Here is a 14,891-nt window from a genome sequence, read left to right as displayed (position 1 = left end):
ATCCAATAAAGGAAGGTGCTTATGCCAAGGATCTACGTGTGTTGGCTATTCAATCAGGCCATGTGTTGGACTTGGGTTTTTTTTCTTTTGAGTAGTCACCTCCTACTTGAGCATTCTTCCAACTCCTCATTTTGACATTCACCACATGCTTTTTATAATTTGCATAATTATGATAAATTACACTGAGCTGCCTTCTCCAACACCAGAGGTGTGTCTCATTCTAAAGGTTCAAAGACATGATTAAGGCCATATGTCTTGTGTTTAACAGCACCATCTAGTGGCTTATCATATATATGTACATTCCCATTGGTTATCCCGCAGGGAACACTGCATGGAGCATCCTTGTTCCTTGTGAAGATTGTAGTATAAATATGAATGGGATCAGCAGCATGCTCATGTTGGGTATTGCCCTTCATTTGATTCTCTGTATAATTAGACAAACTATGTAAAATACATATATTATTCTTAGCCTTCAAAGAGAATTATTTCTATCATCAAAATCAGGCTCTCCTTGTTCTAAAATCCTATAAACTTTCTTGTTTTTGTAACAAATAGTCTGGCCTGTTATGGATCCACTTTTGTTTAAAAAAATGAACAATCTGTCATCACAAGAGAATGCATTGGATAGCCTCTTTCTTAAGGTTCGGGCTGAAATCCTGGCTCCATCCAAGTCAGTGAGAGGTTTTCCATCAACTTCATTGGAGTCAGGATTTTACGCATGGTATTTTATCTTTGAGTTGTGGGTGGGCATTTAAAAATTGAAGTGCTCTGATACAGTAATGAGGGCCATACTGAGTACATTCGGTAGGTAGATATTTCTAACCCGTTTCACTTCCTGGTTCTTGTGTATTAGCATCATGCTCTAATATTTGGGTGCAAATACTGCAGGTGAATGTTTAAATCAAAATGAACGTGGGGCAGGGGAGAATGAAAACATTTTAAAAAATATGTTTTAGGTTAACATAAATACATAACAATTTTGATCTTCAATTACCTGACAGTGTTTTCTAGTTTCCTACTTTTTCAGTGAGTTTAATTTATTCCTAATCAAGTAGCTACCATATAATAATGTCTCTCTTACCCTGTTAGCTTTATAGCAAGTTATGTTAATTTTCAGTAGAAAACAGCTTTCTGTTTCTATTCTCTTGAGGGCTAGCCGGGTAAGCTAATGGCAGGACTCTGCACTGCTAATTGGAAGGACCAGGTCCACTTCTGGTTTGGAAATCTTGCTCTGGTTATAAAGGTAGCAGATGAAACTTGAGTGTAGCAATGAACTCTTCAGCTGATTGACACTTATGTTCTTTTTACTCTTCTGATTCAACAAGATCTGAGTGTTTCTCCCAGGCACAAAACTGAGTACAAGGTTACATACCATTCACATACCATAGATTCAAGGAGCACAATCTCTTTAGCGGAACAAAGAGGAGGCTGAGGAGTAACTTGGTCACAGTTTTTAAATGCATGTTTGGGGAACAAACATTTGATAATGGACTCTTCAGTTGAGCAGGCAAGGTTAAACAAAAGCCAATGGCTGAAATTTGAGCCTAGACCGATTCGGACAGAAAACAAGGCCTGCATTTTTAACGGCCAAGGTAGTTCACCATTGGAACAACCTATGAATTCTCCATCACTGGAAATTCTTCAATCAAGATTGGATGTTTTTCTAAAAGATAAGCTGTAGTTCAAACACGAATTGTTTGGGGGAAGTTTGGTGATCTGTGTTATGCAGGAAGACAGACTAGATGATCACAGTGGTTGATTTCAAATCATCTTGTCAGAAAATACTAGGGGAAAATTCAGATGAAACCATTTTTTGTTTGTTTGGTATTTTTGGTTCAAAAATTTTCATGGAAAAAACTTTTTTTTTTTTTTTTTTTTGGACCAGCCCTAATTATATGACCATTGTAAATTCCTAGGACAATTCATTCTGTAGCCAAAAAGTAAAACCTGTCATGTGGTAGTAGATATACTAATACCAGAGACCAAATCCCTTCTTTAAGTACAAAACTCACCTCATTAAGTATGGAGCCATGACTGGTACCTTCATAACAAATGGCAGGGTGTCACCTGATAGATTGTACTTTTTATAAGAACAGTAGTCCATTAGCAATACTTCCTGCATTGTCCAATTAGGGGCCTGATCCTGCAGCCCTTACTCTGTCCAAAAAATGACTTCCGGGGGACTGTGTGCATAGGTAAGAACTATACAATACCAGGCCTCTACATTTCAGTTATATCTAAGACAAATGATAAATATTTGTGATTTTAAAATTGCAAGACCCACCTTGGATGGCTCAGTACCTTGTAGAAGCAGCTGGTGAGAACTAGAAAATTCAGAGATTGGAAACCTGGAATAATTATTTTATAATTCTAGCAGTTTCACAGCCTGTCCTGCTCTTGTTAACATCATGCATTTTATGACACTTTGAATGAAGTAATTTTTTTTTTTTGAGGAATAAACCTGTGCTCTGTGAATCCCAATGCCATAGGTTGGAAAACTGATCAAGGAAGCGGCCTCTAAAAGTAATCTCAAACGGGTGACGCTGGAGCTTGGAGGGAAGAACCCCTGCATTGTGTGTGCGGATGCTGACTGTAAGTATTTGTCACATTGCAATTCAATAATTTTCTAGCCTCAGTGGCCAGCACAGCACCGCTAGTGGCTCCCATGTAACCTCACAGGGCTCCAGCAGAGGACGCAGTGTGGTCCAACTTGCCACAAAGCCTGGCAGAAACTCCTTTGCCAGAGGGTGTGCTACGCTGCTCCCTGCACCAGCCAGGTGCCTGGCTGCAAAAGGAGGGTTCACGTGAACAGGAGCGGACTGTTCTGAATGCTGCCCTCCGTGTGGGGGGTGACCCACTGGGAAGAGCCCTGCTGGCTGAGGCTGCAAAGCTGGTGTATTGTATCAGTGCAGCCCTGCTCGGCTGGCCACGCAATTTGCTCAGCCAGCACTCCTGCACTGACTCGTTCTAGTCTCCCTGACAGAAGAGAAGCTACAGCTGCTTTATGTAAAGGCAGCATCCTTCCCACAAAACTTCCCACCACAGGGGATAAGGACTAAATTCTGCCATCCTTAATGAGATGACTAGTGGGGAATAAGCTACTACTCCGTGTGAGTCAAGGTGACAGAACTGGGCCCTTAGCTGAGACGTGCAACTGGAGACTGTGCCAGGAGGAAGGATGGTGGTGCTAGGGTGACCAGATGAGATGAAGAAAATATTGGGACACATGGGGCGGGTGGGGGCACTGGTCCGCCGCTGGAGCAAAAAAATAAATAAATAAATAAAGCTGAGTGCTGCCGGCGGAGTGAAATATCGAGACAAATTGTGTCCCAACCAAAGATCGGTCGGGACACGGGACAACCACCCAAATATTGGGACAGTCCTGATTTTATCGGGACACCTGGTCACCCTAGATGGTGCAGACGGTCAGAAGATTTGGTCGTGTCTGGCTGCTTACAGGGAGCTTGCTTTCTTGATATTTTTATAGGCCTCCTTGAAGTAAGTTATTTTGAGGAAGCATTGAGAGGGGGAGCTGGTAATGAGGGAGTTTCAACAAGTCTCGTTAATTTCTGGTTTAAGTCAGTAGAACGCCTCACTCTGTCTGTGGTGACCTTTCCATTCCAGTGGACTTGGCGGTCGAATGTGCCCATCAAGGAGTTTTCTTTAATCAAGGCCAGTGCTGCACTGCTGCCTCTCGAGTATTTGTGGAGGAGCAGGTCTACCCGGAATTTGTCAAGCGCAGCGTTGAGTACGCCAAGAAACGACTCATTGGAGACCCATTCGATGCCAAAACTGAACAAGGGCCACAGGTAATGATGTGCTTGAGACTAGTTTTCTGTTCTCCTGGTGCAAGTGTTGTTCGTGTGAGAGCTGAAGTCCTGATCCAGCGATAATATGTCATTTATTGTTTCTTCTCTCCGTTCTAAACATCAATTAATCATGATGGTTGACATGTTGGCTCTTTCTATAAATGAACTGAAAGCTTGATAAAGAAATTTACACAAGTGGGCTTCCCTTTTGCATAGTAATGCAAAACCTATTATGGCACAGGGAGTATTTTGTGCAGGCAGAACGTGGTAGCTGCAGATGTGTTATAATTCAGCTATAAAATACAGATGCTACCTCATCACAGGGTAATCTATAGAAGTGGGAAACAAAACCTCTAATGCACAGGGGGGTGTAAGCAGAGTCCGTAGAAGGCAGGAGGATGCCAAGCTGACCTGAATATCAGCCTTGCCAACATTTCGGGCTTTTACACCTCTTCTTATCCCTTCTAAGGAAGCCATAACGATCCACGATTGAGAGCAATATTTCCTCTTCTCCTAGGTCGACCAGTTATTAATAAAACATAACAAACAGAACTTGTGCTCTGCCAAAGGTAAATGGGAAAATGCTAGTCCAAAAAGTTTCACAACTTAGTCTAACTCTGGAATCCATAATTTTTGATTGGTTCTGATGTTTCCTAACACCAACTAGAAAGTCTTAGGCCGTCGCCATGATGGCCTTGTATGAAATAGGCAAGTTCTACTTACAGTTGGAGTTCTGAAATTGATGAGGGCTCAGTTCTGCCAGCCATTCTGACTGTGCATAAAGACTTACTCGTGCAAGTCATGGCTTTGAAATCACTGGACTGCTTGCATGAGTAAATTATGACTCAAGGTGAATAAGGATGGCAGAATGGGGCCCTTGATAACAAGTATGCGGTAATTAAAGAATCCTATGTAATGGCTAGTGTGATAAGACCAGATTCTAATATCTTTGCCTAGGCCTGGTCTACAGCTAAAATTAAGATCAACATAGCTACATAGCTCAGTGGCGTGAAAAATTCATATGCCTGAGCGCTGACCTATGCCCCTGGTGTAGAGGCAGTTAGGTCAATGGAAGAATGCTTCTGTCAACCTAGCTATTGCCACCTGAGGGGAGAGATGAACTACTGCAACTGGGGGAGGCAAAAACCAACCTTCTGGCCCTGTAGGAAGCATCTATGCTACAGTGGCACAGCTACAGTGCTGTAGTGTAGACATGGCCTTGCATTAAGCAACACCTTCCTTTGCAAACAGTCCCATTTGAAGCCAGTGGAATTGCTTGCAGAATAAGGGCTGGTCTACACTTAAAACACTGCAGCCGCACTGCTTCAGCGACGTAGGCTGACATGAGGGGTTCTCCCATTGGCCTAGGTAATCCACCTACCAGAGAGGCGGTAGCTAGGTTGATGGGAGAGTTCTGTCAACCTTGTGCTGTCTACACTAGGTCAGTTTAACAGTGTTGCTCAGGGGGTGGATTTTTCATGCCCCGCCCTGAGCGATGTAGCTGTATCGACCTAATTTCCTCGTGTAGACCAGGCCTATTCAGTGAGAGTGAAGGTACCTCGGACTGAAAGCTCCTAAGGGCTGGGGCTGTCTTTTTATTTTGTGTTTGTACAGCACCTAGCCCCACAGGATCCTGGTCCATAAATAGGTGCTATAGTAATACAGATGATAAAGTGGCTAGTAGCGAAGTTGGGGTGCTTACTGACTCTCACATACAACAGGACCACATGTCCTATTTCTCCTGTTCTACCTGACCTGATGCATATGCTCTTTCCCTCTTTCCTGCATGTCTGCATGCCAACCATCTAAACAAGAGGAGACCCAAGATAGGGAGTGGAGTGGGGGAGGCTGTTTTTCAGAGCTTTCATGTGGTTCCTGACACATACTGTGGGGTTGTCACATGGTGAGTTAGCACGCGGCAAGTCAGGGCATGAAACTATAGCGCATTAGCTTGCCGTGTGCTAAGTGACTGTGGTGACCCTGCTACAGCACAATAAAAAAGTTCTGTAGTGCACTTGGGAATGGGAGTGCGTCCAAGTGCACTATGGAAAATTTTTAGTCTGTGGCAGCAGAGTCCTGCCAGCCAGCTAGTGTGCAGCAAGTTAGCCTGCTGTAGATTCACACCCTGGCTTGCTATGCACTAACTTGCCATGTAGACAAGCCCTATGTGTAGCAATTTAAAATGAATGCAGAGGATGAAATGCTGGGAAATCCTCTGCCATTTCATGGACTTAGGGTTTGTACTCTATGAAACGAAACTGTAGAAAGCTAAGCAAAGAGCTGTGCTGAGATGGGCGGGGCATGGGGACTGAAACAGGTCAGCAAAAGCTCTGCTCAGGGTTTCAGTGCTACTCAGCTCATCAATATTTCACATTTGAATGTGATTTCTCTACAAAGCCCAGTGAGTTCGCTGGCTGGCTGCAGATCTGAACTACTCTGCAGCATACATGCCATCCATCAAGGGTTGTCTGAGCCAAGTGCTGATTTCACATGCAGACCCAGGGAATTCTGGGGCTTGGGGATGGGTGACTGTAGGGAATAATACAGTAAGTCAGCGCAAGCTGCAAACTTGCTACCTAATCCATTGATGGTACCTGGCAGACAATATTTGGTTGTGTTAAAACCCTAATAGACTAGGACAGATGACCACTGTCTGCCCATTCTTATGAGATATTGGTGGATTGGGTATCTAGTCTGCTTGCACAATTACCTGCCACAGCCAGTGGAGGAAGACAACAGTACACTGTTCTGCCATGCATTGGTTAGGGGTATTTTACCTTAAATCTTTAGCAGAGATTGAAATGGTCCAGAGTCAGCTAAAGGCCTGGATGAGGCATGTGAGGAGAAACCACAAGTAAGAAATGTGTTTTGCTTGGGAAGAAAATGTTGGAGGGACCTTCAGGGGGCCCTACAAAGTTCTGAGTGGTATCTTCAACTCCAGTTAGTCTGATGGGCGTTTGTGGGTTGAATACCTTTCCTTGTAATAAATGAGCAAGACAACACCCATAAAACAAATGAAAGGGAATATTACTTTATGCAACCTGGAGTCACCCTAAGGAATGCCCTGGGCAGAAGCTGCTGAGTCAGACATTGGTGCTGGATTTTTAAAAGGCTGGATAATTTCAATAACGTGTAGTTGAGCAAAGCAAGATGATAAAAGAGTAACAATCTCTCACATTGGGTCATAAACATCTGCTTATAAAAAAAATATTGAAATAGTGCAGGCACTAGGAAGCAAAGCTTCTCCATGTAGACCTTTGCCCAGCTGATCGGGTGTGCTATGAGGAGTGTGTTTTGTCCCCCCCCCCCAAGGTTCTTCTACCATGGTCGTTGGGGGAGGGGTTTTGTGTGTGTGTGTGTGTGTGTGTGTGTGTGTATATTTATGTATATATATATATATTATATACACATACACACACACACACACACACACACACACACACACACACACACACACACATGCTTTCCTCTAACTCAGGTATTGACTACTGCTTTCTGGTTTAGATGGATCAACAGCAAGATTTGTCTTACCAGATCAGGCCTCTTTAATAGAGGGTAAAACCAAAATTAAAAACTGTAAATAATAAATAGGTCTTGTTTGATCAGAAATATAATATATCAGAATATTTCACAATCTTTAATTTATTTCTCCTCACAATGCCCTGGGAGGTAGGGCAGGATTAATATTACTGTTGTACAGATGGGGAAACTGAGGCATAGAGGCTAAGTGACTTGCCCAAGGTCACACGGGGAGGTCTGTGGAAGACCAGGAAACCGAACCTGAGTTTCCCAGAGTCTACGTTACTGCCCTAACCACTGAACCATCCTTCCTCTCCTTGATTAAAATAGGTTTCAGAGTAGCAGCCGTGTTAGTCTGTATCCGCAAAAAGAACAGGAGTACTTGTGGCACCTTAAAGACTAACAAATTTATTTTAGCATGCGCTTTCGTGAGCTGCAGCTCACTTCTTCGGATGCATAGAATGGAACACACAGACAGGGGATATTTATACATATAGAGAACATGAAAAGGTGGAAGTATGCATACCAACAGGCAGAGTCTCATCTCAATTGAGATGAGACTCTGCCTGTTGGTATGCATACTTCCACCTTTTCATGTTCTCTGTATGTATAAATATCCCCTGTCTGTGTGTTCCATTCTATGCATCCGAAGAAGTGAGCTGCAGCTCACGAAAGCTCATGCTAAAATAAATTTGTTAGTCTTTTAAGGTGCCACAAGTACTCCTGTTCTTTTCGATTAAAATAGTGGTCAGAGTTAAGAGTCTTGCAAGCTCTAGTTCAAATAACAAGAGTAGGACGGTTGGTGCTTTTATGTTGCTTTTGGAAACAGGTGGTTGTTTTTGCTTTTCCTCAGTGTTTCTTCATCTAACAGGCTTTTGCTTTATAAGAAGTTACAGCTGTACAAATATTCTTGTTTTTTGTGATGTAAAGTGGTTGGTTGACCTAGATTGGTCTTGGCCGGAGACAGGTCAGCATGGAAAGCACTCACAGATACTTTCAAGTTATTCACATGTGGCAACCAGGCAAATAAACAATATGCAAACCACCTGCCAACTCTTGTAAGCGGCACGCAGCATCATCTGTGATAGCAGCCATTTCCCGAGGCAGTACTGTGCATTCTTGAAAGATTGTTTTCCGTCCCCTATTTTACCCTACCCTATGTGTTATATGTGAGTGCAACATATATACTTTGTATTTGCTTTGTGTTTACATTGCAGAGGCAAATTTTGCATGCACTCAGCAACACATACATTATATTGTGGTTTTTTTTCCTTGGCTTCCCAAATATCTCGTTATTCCCCAGAGCTCTGATGTTTGTTTTTGGGTAAATTCAGATTGGAAGCATGAGGTCAGAATTAATTATGGAGAACTGTCGCTGGTGGATAATCTAGTGGGGGTTATATAACTGCGTCTGCTTTGGGCTGGGTCTTGCAAACCCTGACTCGTGCATCCTGATGCACGCATCTACTGAAGTCAAAACAGGACCCTTCTTTGACTAGAGCCCAAATTACTAATGAAAGTTTGTAGCGAGTGGGAAAGATTGACAGTCCAATGCTGGATGATTTTGATGTGCACTTGCTATTAAAAATGATTTCCAAAAACAATAGGCTGTAGTACTGCCCAGCCGAGGGCTGTGGTATGCTTAGATCTTCACTGGTTTAACAAGGTTGGGGACTAACTGTCCTAGGGCTGTCTGGTCCTGCCAGTGTGGAAAAAGGATGACCGAGGACCAGAAATTGTTGCAACACAGTTATGCGTCTGTCTGCATTAGTACCGTGGAGCGGGGCGATTGCAGGTCATGTAGATGCACCCAAGTAGCTTTTAAGTGAGGTGAAACTTGGGGGTATGCAAGACAAATCAGACTCCTGAAAGGGATACAGTAGTCGGGGAGCGGTCCAGAGCCACTGGTGTAGACATACCCTTAGTCTCCAAAAGGCTTGTCTATGTGTGAGTGTTAATTCACATTAAGGGAGGGAGTGAATTTTAAGTGCAATAGGTATTCTGGAATAAGTCCAGGTATAGACAAGCTCTATTAATCATGCTTAGATATGGTCATTTTCGTAATGTAGCTGAATCCTAAGTGAAATGCAAACCTCAGTAGTACAATCTAACCATGTGCTGAAGTAGTTTAACCATTGTCCGATAATATAGCTGCAATTGAACTAAGTCTTTGGAATTACAGTGACAACAATAGAGCTGCTGTTCCATGACATGCCTTTTGTATCTGACAGATTGACCAAAAACAGTTTGATAAAATTTTGGAGCTGATAGAAAGTGGGAAGAAAGAAGGTGCCAAGCTGGAGTGTGGGGGTTTAGCCATCGGAGACAGAGGTCTGTTCATAAAACCCACCGTGTTTTCAGAGGTTACTGACAATATGCGAATTGCCAAAGAAGAGGTACAGTACTCCATCGGCGGTTTAGATTTCAGGTCACATGTAGCAGTCACAGTACAATATTTTAACAGTGCTTTTCCTCGTTATTTTCAGTCACAGTCCCACTAATTTGAACATTTTTCTGCCATGATCTTAGCAGATGTCAAGCAAAATAAACTACTGAAAATTGCAGAATGTATTAAGTTGACAGAGCATCCCAAAAAGCTGTGTGGTGCAGAAATGAATTTGACACATCGGTAATAAGGGAATTTCTGAGGTTTATTTAATAACGAATCTGATCAATAACCAGAAGTGGAAGTTTAATAGGAGGAGAAAGGGAAGGGGATACTGTCAAAGTTGTTAGAGCTGGAGTGTGATCGCGTGTTTTTCTTTTATCTGTTTGCATAGTACATACAATTCCTGGGGGTTTCCCCCGAAAAAACCAAGTGCTTTGTTGCCCTTCTTTTTCAAAAAAAGTGCCAGCAGCACAGTGCTCATGAGCATGCCACAGTAACACATCCGTGTATAAGCGTTCAGGCCCCCATTCAGGAAAGCACCTCTAATCAGGAAAGCTTCTTACACCCCCATTGAAGTCAATGGCACTTAAGCACCTGTTTACATTTAAGCATATGCTTCCATGTGGTGCTGAATTAGGGTTTCATGGAGTTGCTATAAATGTTGTTACTGAAAGTGAAACCATTTTTAATGAAAGGGCATTGACAGTGTTTTTCTGACTTGCAAATTCAGTAAATTGCAATAATTCAGGCATAGATTTACTAGTTACAGAAATTCCTCACCTGCCTGCTTCCTCTCAATGATCAGAAAATTCTTGGACCATCTAAATCCGCAGTTACATATTATACCTAGTTGGTTAGGTAGGGTACCATGTGCTGTTTTGTGCCCCCTACTGGATGGAATCAGAACTGCTCAACTGTTCATGCCAGGATTTATGCTGCCCAAAGTTAGGAGAGGTTCCCCTTTGGCTCCAGGGATATGCCCCCTGTGCTTTTGGACATGATGCTCTAAGTTCTAACCCCACTGTTGCCATAAAGCCCTGAGTAGCTGTAGTGCCTCCCAGTGAAATCCTGATATTGGAACTCATGGACAAGTTAGAATATTCCAATAACCTACAAAGAGAAACTTGGTGAGCCCAATAATTGCAGATGTAAACCCTATTCTTCTCTTGCTGATATCCTTGTCTGTGTTGGCTCAGTCATCCTCGTGTCAAAATACTGGGAAAACCAGACTTGTAAGTCAGACACTCTGGTTTTCAGTATTTAATAGCAAGCAAGCTGAAACAAGCGGCCTGTGATTAGACCCCGAGGTTTCCCTTTGAAACAATATTAACTAATGTATTTCCATTGGGGAATAGAATGGGAATAAAGTGGCTGCCAAGGTGTCTGATAGTTTAGCCTAGACCGTTTTATGGGGTCACTTATTGTATACTCCTGAAAAAGAAAGTGTCATCTTGGTGTGTCAGATCTGCCATGGAGTCTCTGAGGAACCTGGAAAAATCTCAGTCAGCCTGGGCATGAGTGTCCTAAAAATAGAGAAGAATAAGAGCTGAACAGACAATCCCATGACAAACCTCTTTTTCAAATGAATTACCTCCAGATCCCAAACTCATGATTCATGGGGCTTCTCCAGTTTCATGTTCTGTTACTTTGTCTGCTAGCAAGAGTCCATTAAGAACACGAACCTTAAAAAGGCAGGAATTTGCAGCAACTTATTTGGAGTCCACCTTTTTGTGAAACAATTGATTAAGCTCTTGCAGGAGATGTCCCTGTGGAAAGCTACGTGTAGAAGCATGTCTCCATTTCATCAGTGGAGTATCAGCTTGCATAGCATGTGATCATCAGCACATAGAAGTGTCCTGGCATTGCTTCTGTATTGTACTGTGTATGAAACTTCAGCCCACTTATGCTCAGAAAAGTACTGCTGTGTGGCTGCAGATTGCCCTTATCAATACATGAGCCAGGTTATGCACCTGCAGAGCTAGTGTATGCAGAAGTGGTGGGCAGCCACTTGTGTGCGTTGATACACGCAGCTGATTTTTGCAAAGGTGTAGAAAACCTGGGTGAAAATGGTGTGTAAATGTTGTACATTTCAACTACGGCAAGTGCCTGTTGCGCCCATAGAGAGTTAGTTCTGAATGGAGAAAGAATGAACCATTTTAAACGTATCCAGAACTAACTCTTGCCCATTTTAACTAAATAACTTTTGCTCATGTAGATTACAAGATGGCATAATGCGAAGGAAAATCTTTAATCTTCAGAGCTTTGCATGGGTCTACTACTGTAGCACCTCACTTCACACTGGGCCTGAACCAGATTCCATTGGCAATCAGTGGGGAGTTTTGTCATTGGCTTCTGCAAGAGCAGGTCCGTCATACAGATTGAAAACATTTAAAATACCAAAACTGAAGATGTCCATATAATATTTCTAAGTTTAATTTTCAGAACACTCACTGCTCTTTGGAGAGTAATGCCTGTTTAATTGCTTACAGATTTTTGGACCAGTGCAGTCAATAATGAAGTTCAAAAGTATAGAAGAGGTCATAAAAAGAGCGAATAACACTGAATATGGACTCACAGCAGCTGTGTTCACAAAGAATCTGGACAGAGCTCTGATATTAGCTTCTGCGCTGGAGTCTGGAACAGTCTGGTAAATGTGTTTCTCCCTATGGGATTGCAATACACAGAGGTAGTTTACAACGTGTCTGAGCCCTGGTGACCAGTAGCACTGACCCTGAGCTCCCTTCCTCTTGAAATTTTTGTCCTAAGAATCAATAGCCGTTACTGAAAATGAGATTGTGAGAGTGAAATGTATTTTAGAGAAACCAAACCGTTTTAGTTCCCACACGTTTCAAATGTAATCTGTCATATGGCAAATCCCAACAGCATATGCTGCCTTATCGAATAACATGGTTATGCCTTCTGAGAAACTTTTATTTTAAAAAAATACTACTACTATTGGGATGCTGTGTATTATGTAGTTATCGTATAAGGTCTCAGACTATGTAACAAATTGGTCTGAACAGTAGATGGCACCATGTCGCTGTTTAAAGAAGCAAGTCAGTATTTTGTGTAAAAAGCTCCTTATTTAATATTAGGACAGTTTAAAGAACTGGGCTGAAATCCTGGCCCCACTGTAGTCAATAGCAGTTTCGCTCTGGTGCCTGATAGTATTTTTTTTAAAATCGTTTCTATTTAGAAACAATGCTTTGTATTTATCCAAGATTTTCAGCCTCTGTAAGGATATTTTCAAGAAAATATCCTGGTTTTGGTTCTGAAGACAGGATCCACCACACTTCTTCAAGTGATGCTACAGTCCTGTCTGTTGCAACAGGCCAAATCCTGCTCACATTGCTCAGGTGCTGTAGTCAAGGGAACAGCTAGTAATCACACCACAGCTAGTGTCCTATAGGAGTAGGCCCTCGGAGGAGTTAGTGCAACATACACTCACCAGTGGGTTACACTAGCAATTTCTACTCTCATCACAAGACAAATGTGTCTAATACAATTGTATTCCTACACCCACCACTACGGGTTGAGCCTGCATGTACTCTGGACAGTAGCAAAGCAGTTGCAGCTGAGGTGGGCATGTCGAGACAAGAAAATAGGTTATATTTTTTAAAAGTGTGTTTTTTAAATGAGACTTTGAAACTAGCATATACACAGTTTAAGACATTTACATATGTGTTAGCTGGTCCTGGCTGGAAAATGGGAGGGAAAAAGGACCAATCTTTGTAGAGAATGATGGTTTCTCAAATATTCTTTGTTTCCTGCTATGATAAAATCAAACTCTGTGGCTGAAATGACCAAAATGTAGTGACTAAAACACCCAGTGAAGTAAATAAAGGGAAGAGAGACACGTTTGTCAGGCAACTCATGAATATTAATAAACATGAATCTATTTGCCCCACCTTCCAACTGTTTAATTTGATAAAAATTTATGTTTGACCATAGGATCAACTGCTACAATGCCCTTTATGCACAAGCTCCTTTTGGTGGCTTTAAGATGTCAGGAAATGGCAGAGAACTGTAAGTTTGTTTTGTTTGAGGGATGTTGGGTTTTTAACTCAGTTTTGTTTTCTCTCTTGAATGTAGAACATTAAATGCGATATTGTAAGCGTGATGACTTAGTAAGGATTTCTCCAAGCTTGCCTTAAACTGTTGGGGCTGGATTTTGTCACCCTTACACCTCTGTGTAGTCATTTATACCAGTGCAGTGTATCATAGAGTTCGAGACCAGAAGGGATCAGCAAATCAGTGTGACCTCCTGTATATCATAGGCCACCAACCCCTGCACGTTAAACCCAGCCACCGAAAGAAACGAGACCCAAGTATTACAGGCCACAGGAGACTAGACTGTTACGTGCCACGGGGAGAGAATAGGGAGACTAGACTGTTACGTGCCCGAGGCCCCTGCAATGGCAGAGAAATGATCGAGTGAGGGTAAGAGGGTGTAAAAACTTCTATTGTGATTTGTTTGTGTGAATAGTGCCCTTCGAATCCCCCTCGCCCAGCCTGCAAGTCATCCACAGCACTCGGTGCTCTCTGTCCTAAAACCGCTTTTCAAAACTCAGTTAAATAGCTCCTATTCTTGCTTTAATGATGAAGGATATTTCCTTGCCAGGTAAACATCAGACCCAGGCTGTCATGTAATTAATTCTCCTTGTTTCACCTGCTGATGGAGGTTAGGACTTGGGAAGGTGCTTGGGGGTGGGGATGGGTTCCTGTGGCTCTGCCAGAGAAAAATGAATTCTGCCTTCCCCCTTCCAAGGCTTTTCAGTTACTGAAGGGTGTTGCCAGCTTTTTCTCAGTACCTCTGGAAATCAGGTCTGTCTCAGGTTGGTCACCCCAACATTCTAGCACCCAACTTAGCATCCACTCTTGAAAATTTTGGCCCAAGGTCCCATGTGAGTCATCAGTACTAGGAATAGAACTCATATTTCCAGAGGCGGGTTCATCGCTGCATTACTCTGTTCAGGGGCTCCCTAAGGATCCACTTTGTCCTAACCACCGAGCTCCTCTCTAGGTGTTCACTCACAATCTATTATAAACCATTTCTATTGGCTTTGTTTTGGAAGAGAAATGTGTTCAGATGCTTGATTTGCTAAACAAGATGGAGAGCAAGGATGATGAATGGTCCTTCCAAAGGATTATAAAGACCATGAGAAAACGTATGG

At 42.5% G+C, this 14,891-nt stretch overlaps 1 protein-coding gene across 4 annotated transcripts in view; it reads left to right on the top strand.

Moving 5' to 3' along the window:
- Positions 1–14,891, top strand: part of ALDH1A3 (aldehyde dehydrogenase 1 family member A3) — a 63,548-nt gene that overhangs the window by 44,257 nt on the left and 4,400 nt on the right. For all 4 annotated transcript variants that reach the window (XM_044980269.1, XM_044980271.1, XM_044980268.1 and 1 more), the window contains 5 exons: positions 2,490–2,592; positions 3,625–3,809; positions 9,560–9,724; positions 12,207–12,364; positions 13,669–13,743. In XM_044980269.1, the coding sequence (XP_044836204.1) occupies positions 2,490–2,592; positions 3,625–3,809; positions 9,560–9,724; positions 12,207–12,364; positions 13,669–13,743 (686 nt within the window). The remainder of the gene's footprint in view (positions 1–2,489; positions 2,593–3,624; positions 3,810–9,559; positions 9,725–12,206; positions 12,365–13,668; positions 13,744–14,891) is intronic.

Source organism: Mauremys mutica, chromosome 11 (genome assembly GCF_020497125.1).
Source record: "Mauremys mutica isolate MM-2020 ecotype Southern chromosome 11, ASM2049712v1, whole genome shotgun sequence".
Lineage (NCBI taxonomy): Eukaryota > Metazoa > Chordata > Testudines > Geoemydidae > Mauremys > Mauremys mutica.
Note: the sequence above shows the minus strand (reverse complement) of the source record. Positions and strands in the feature narration are given on the sequence as shown.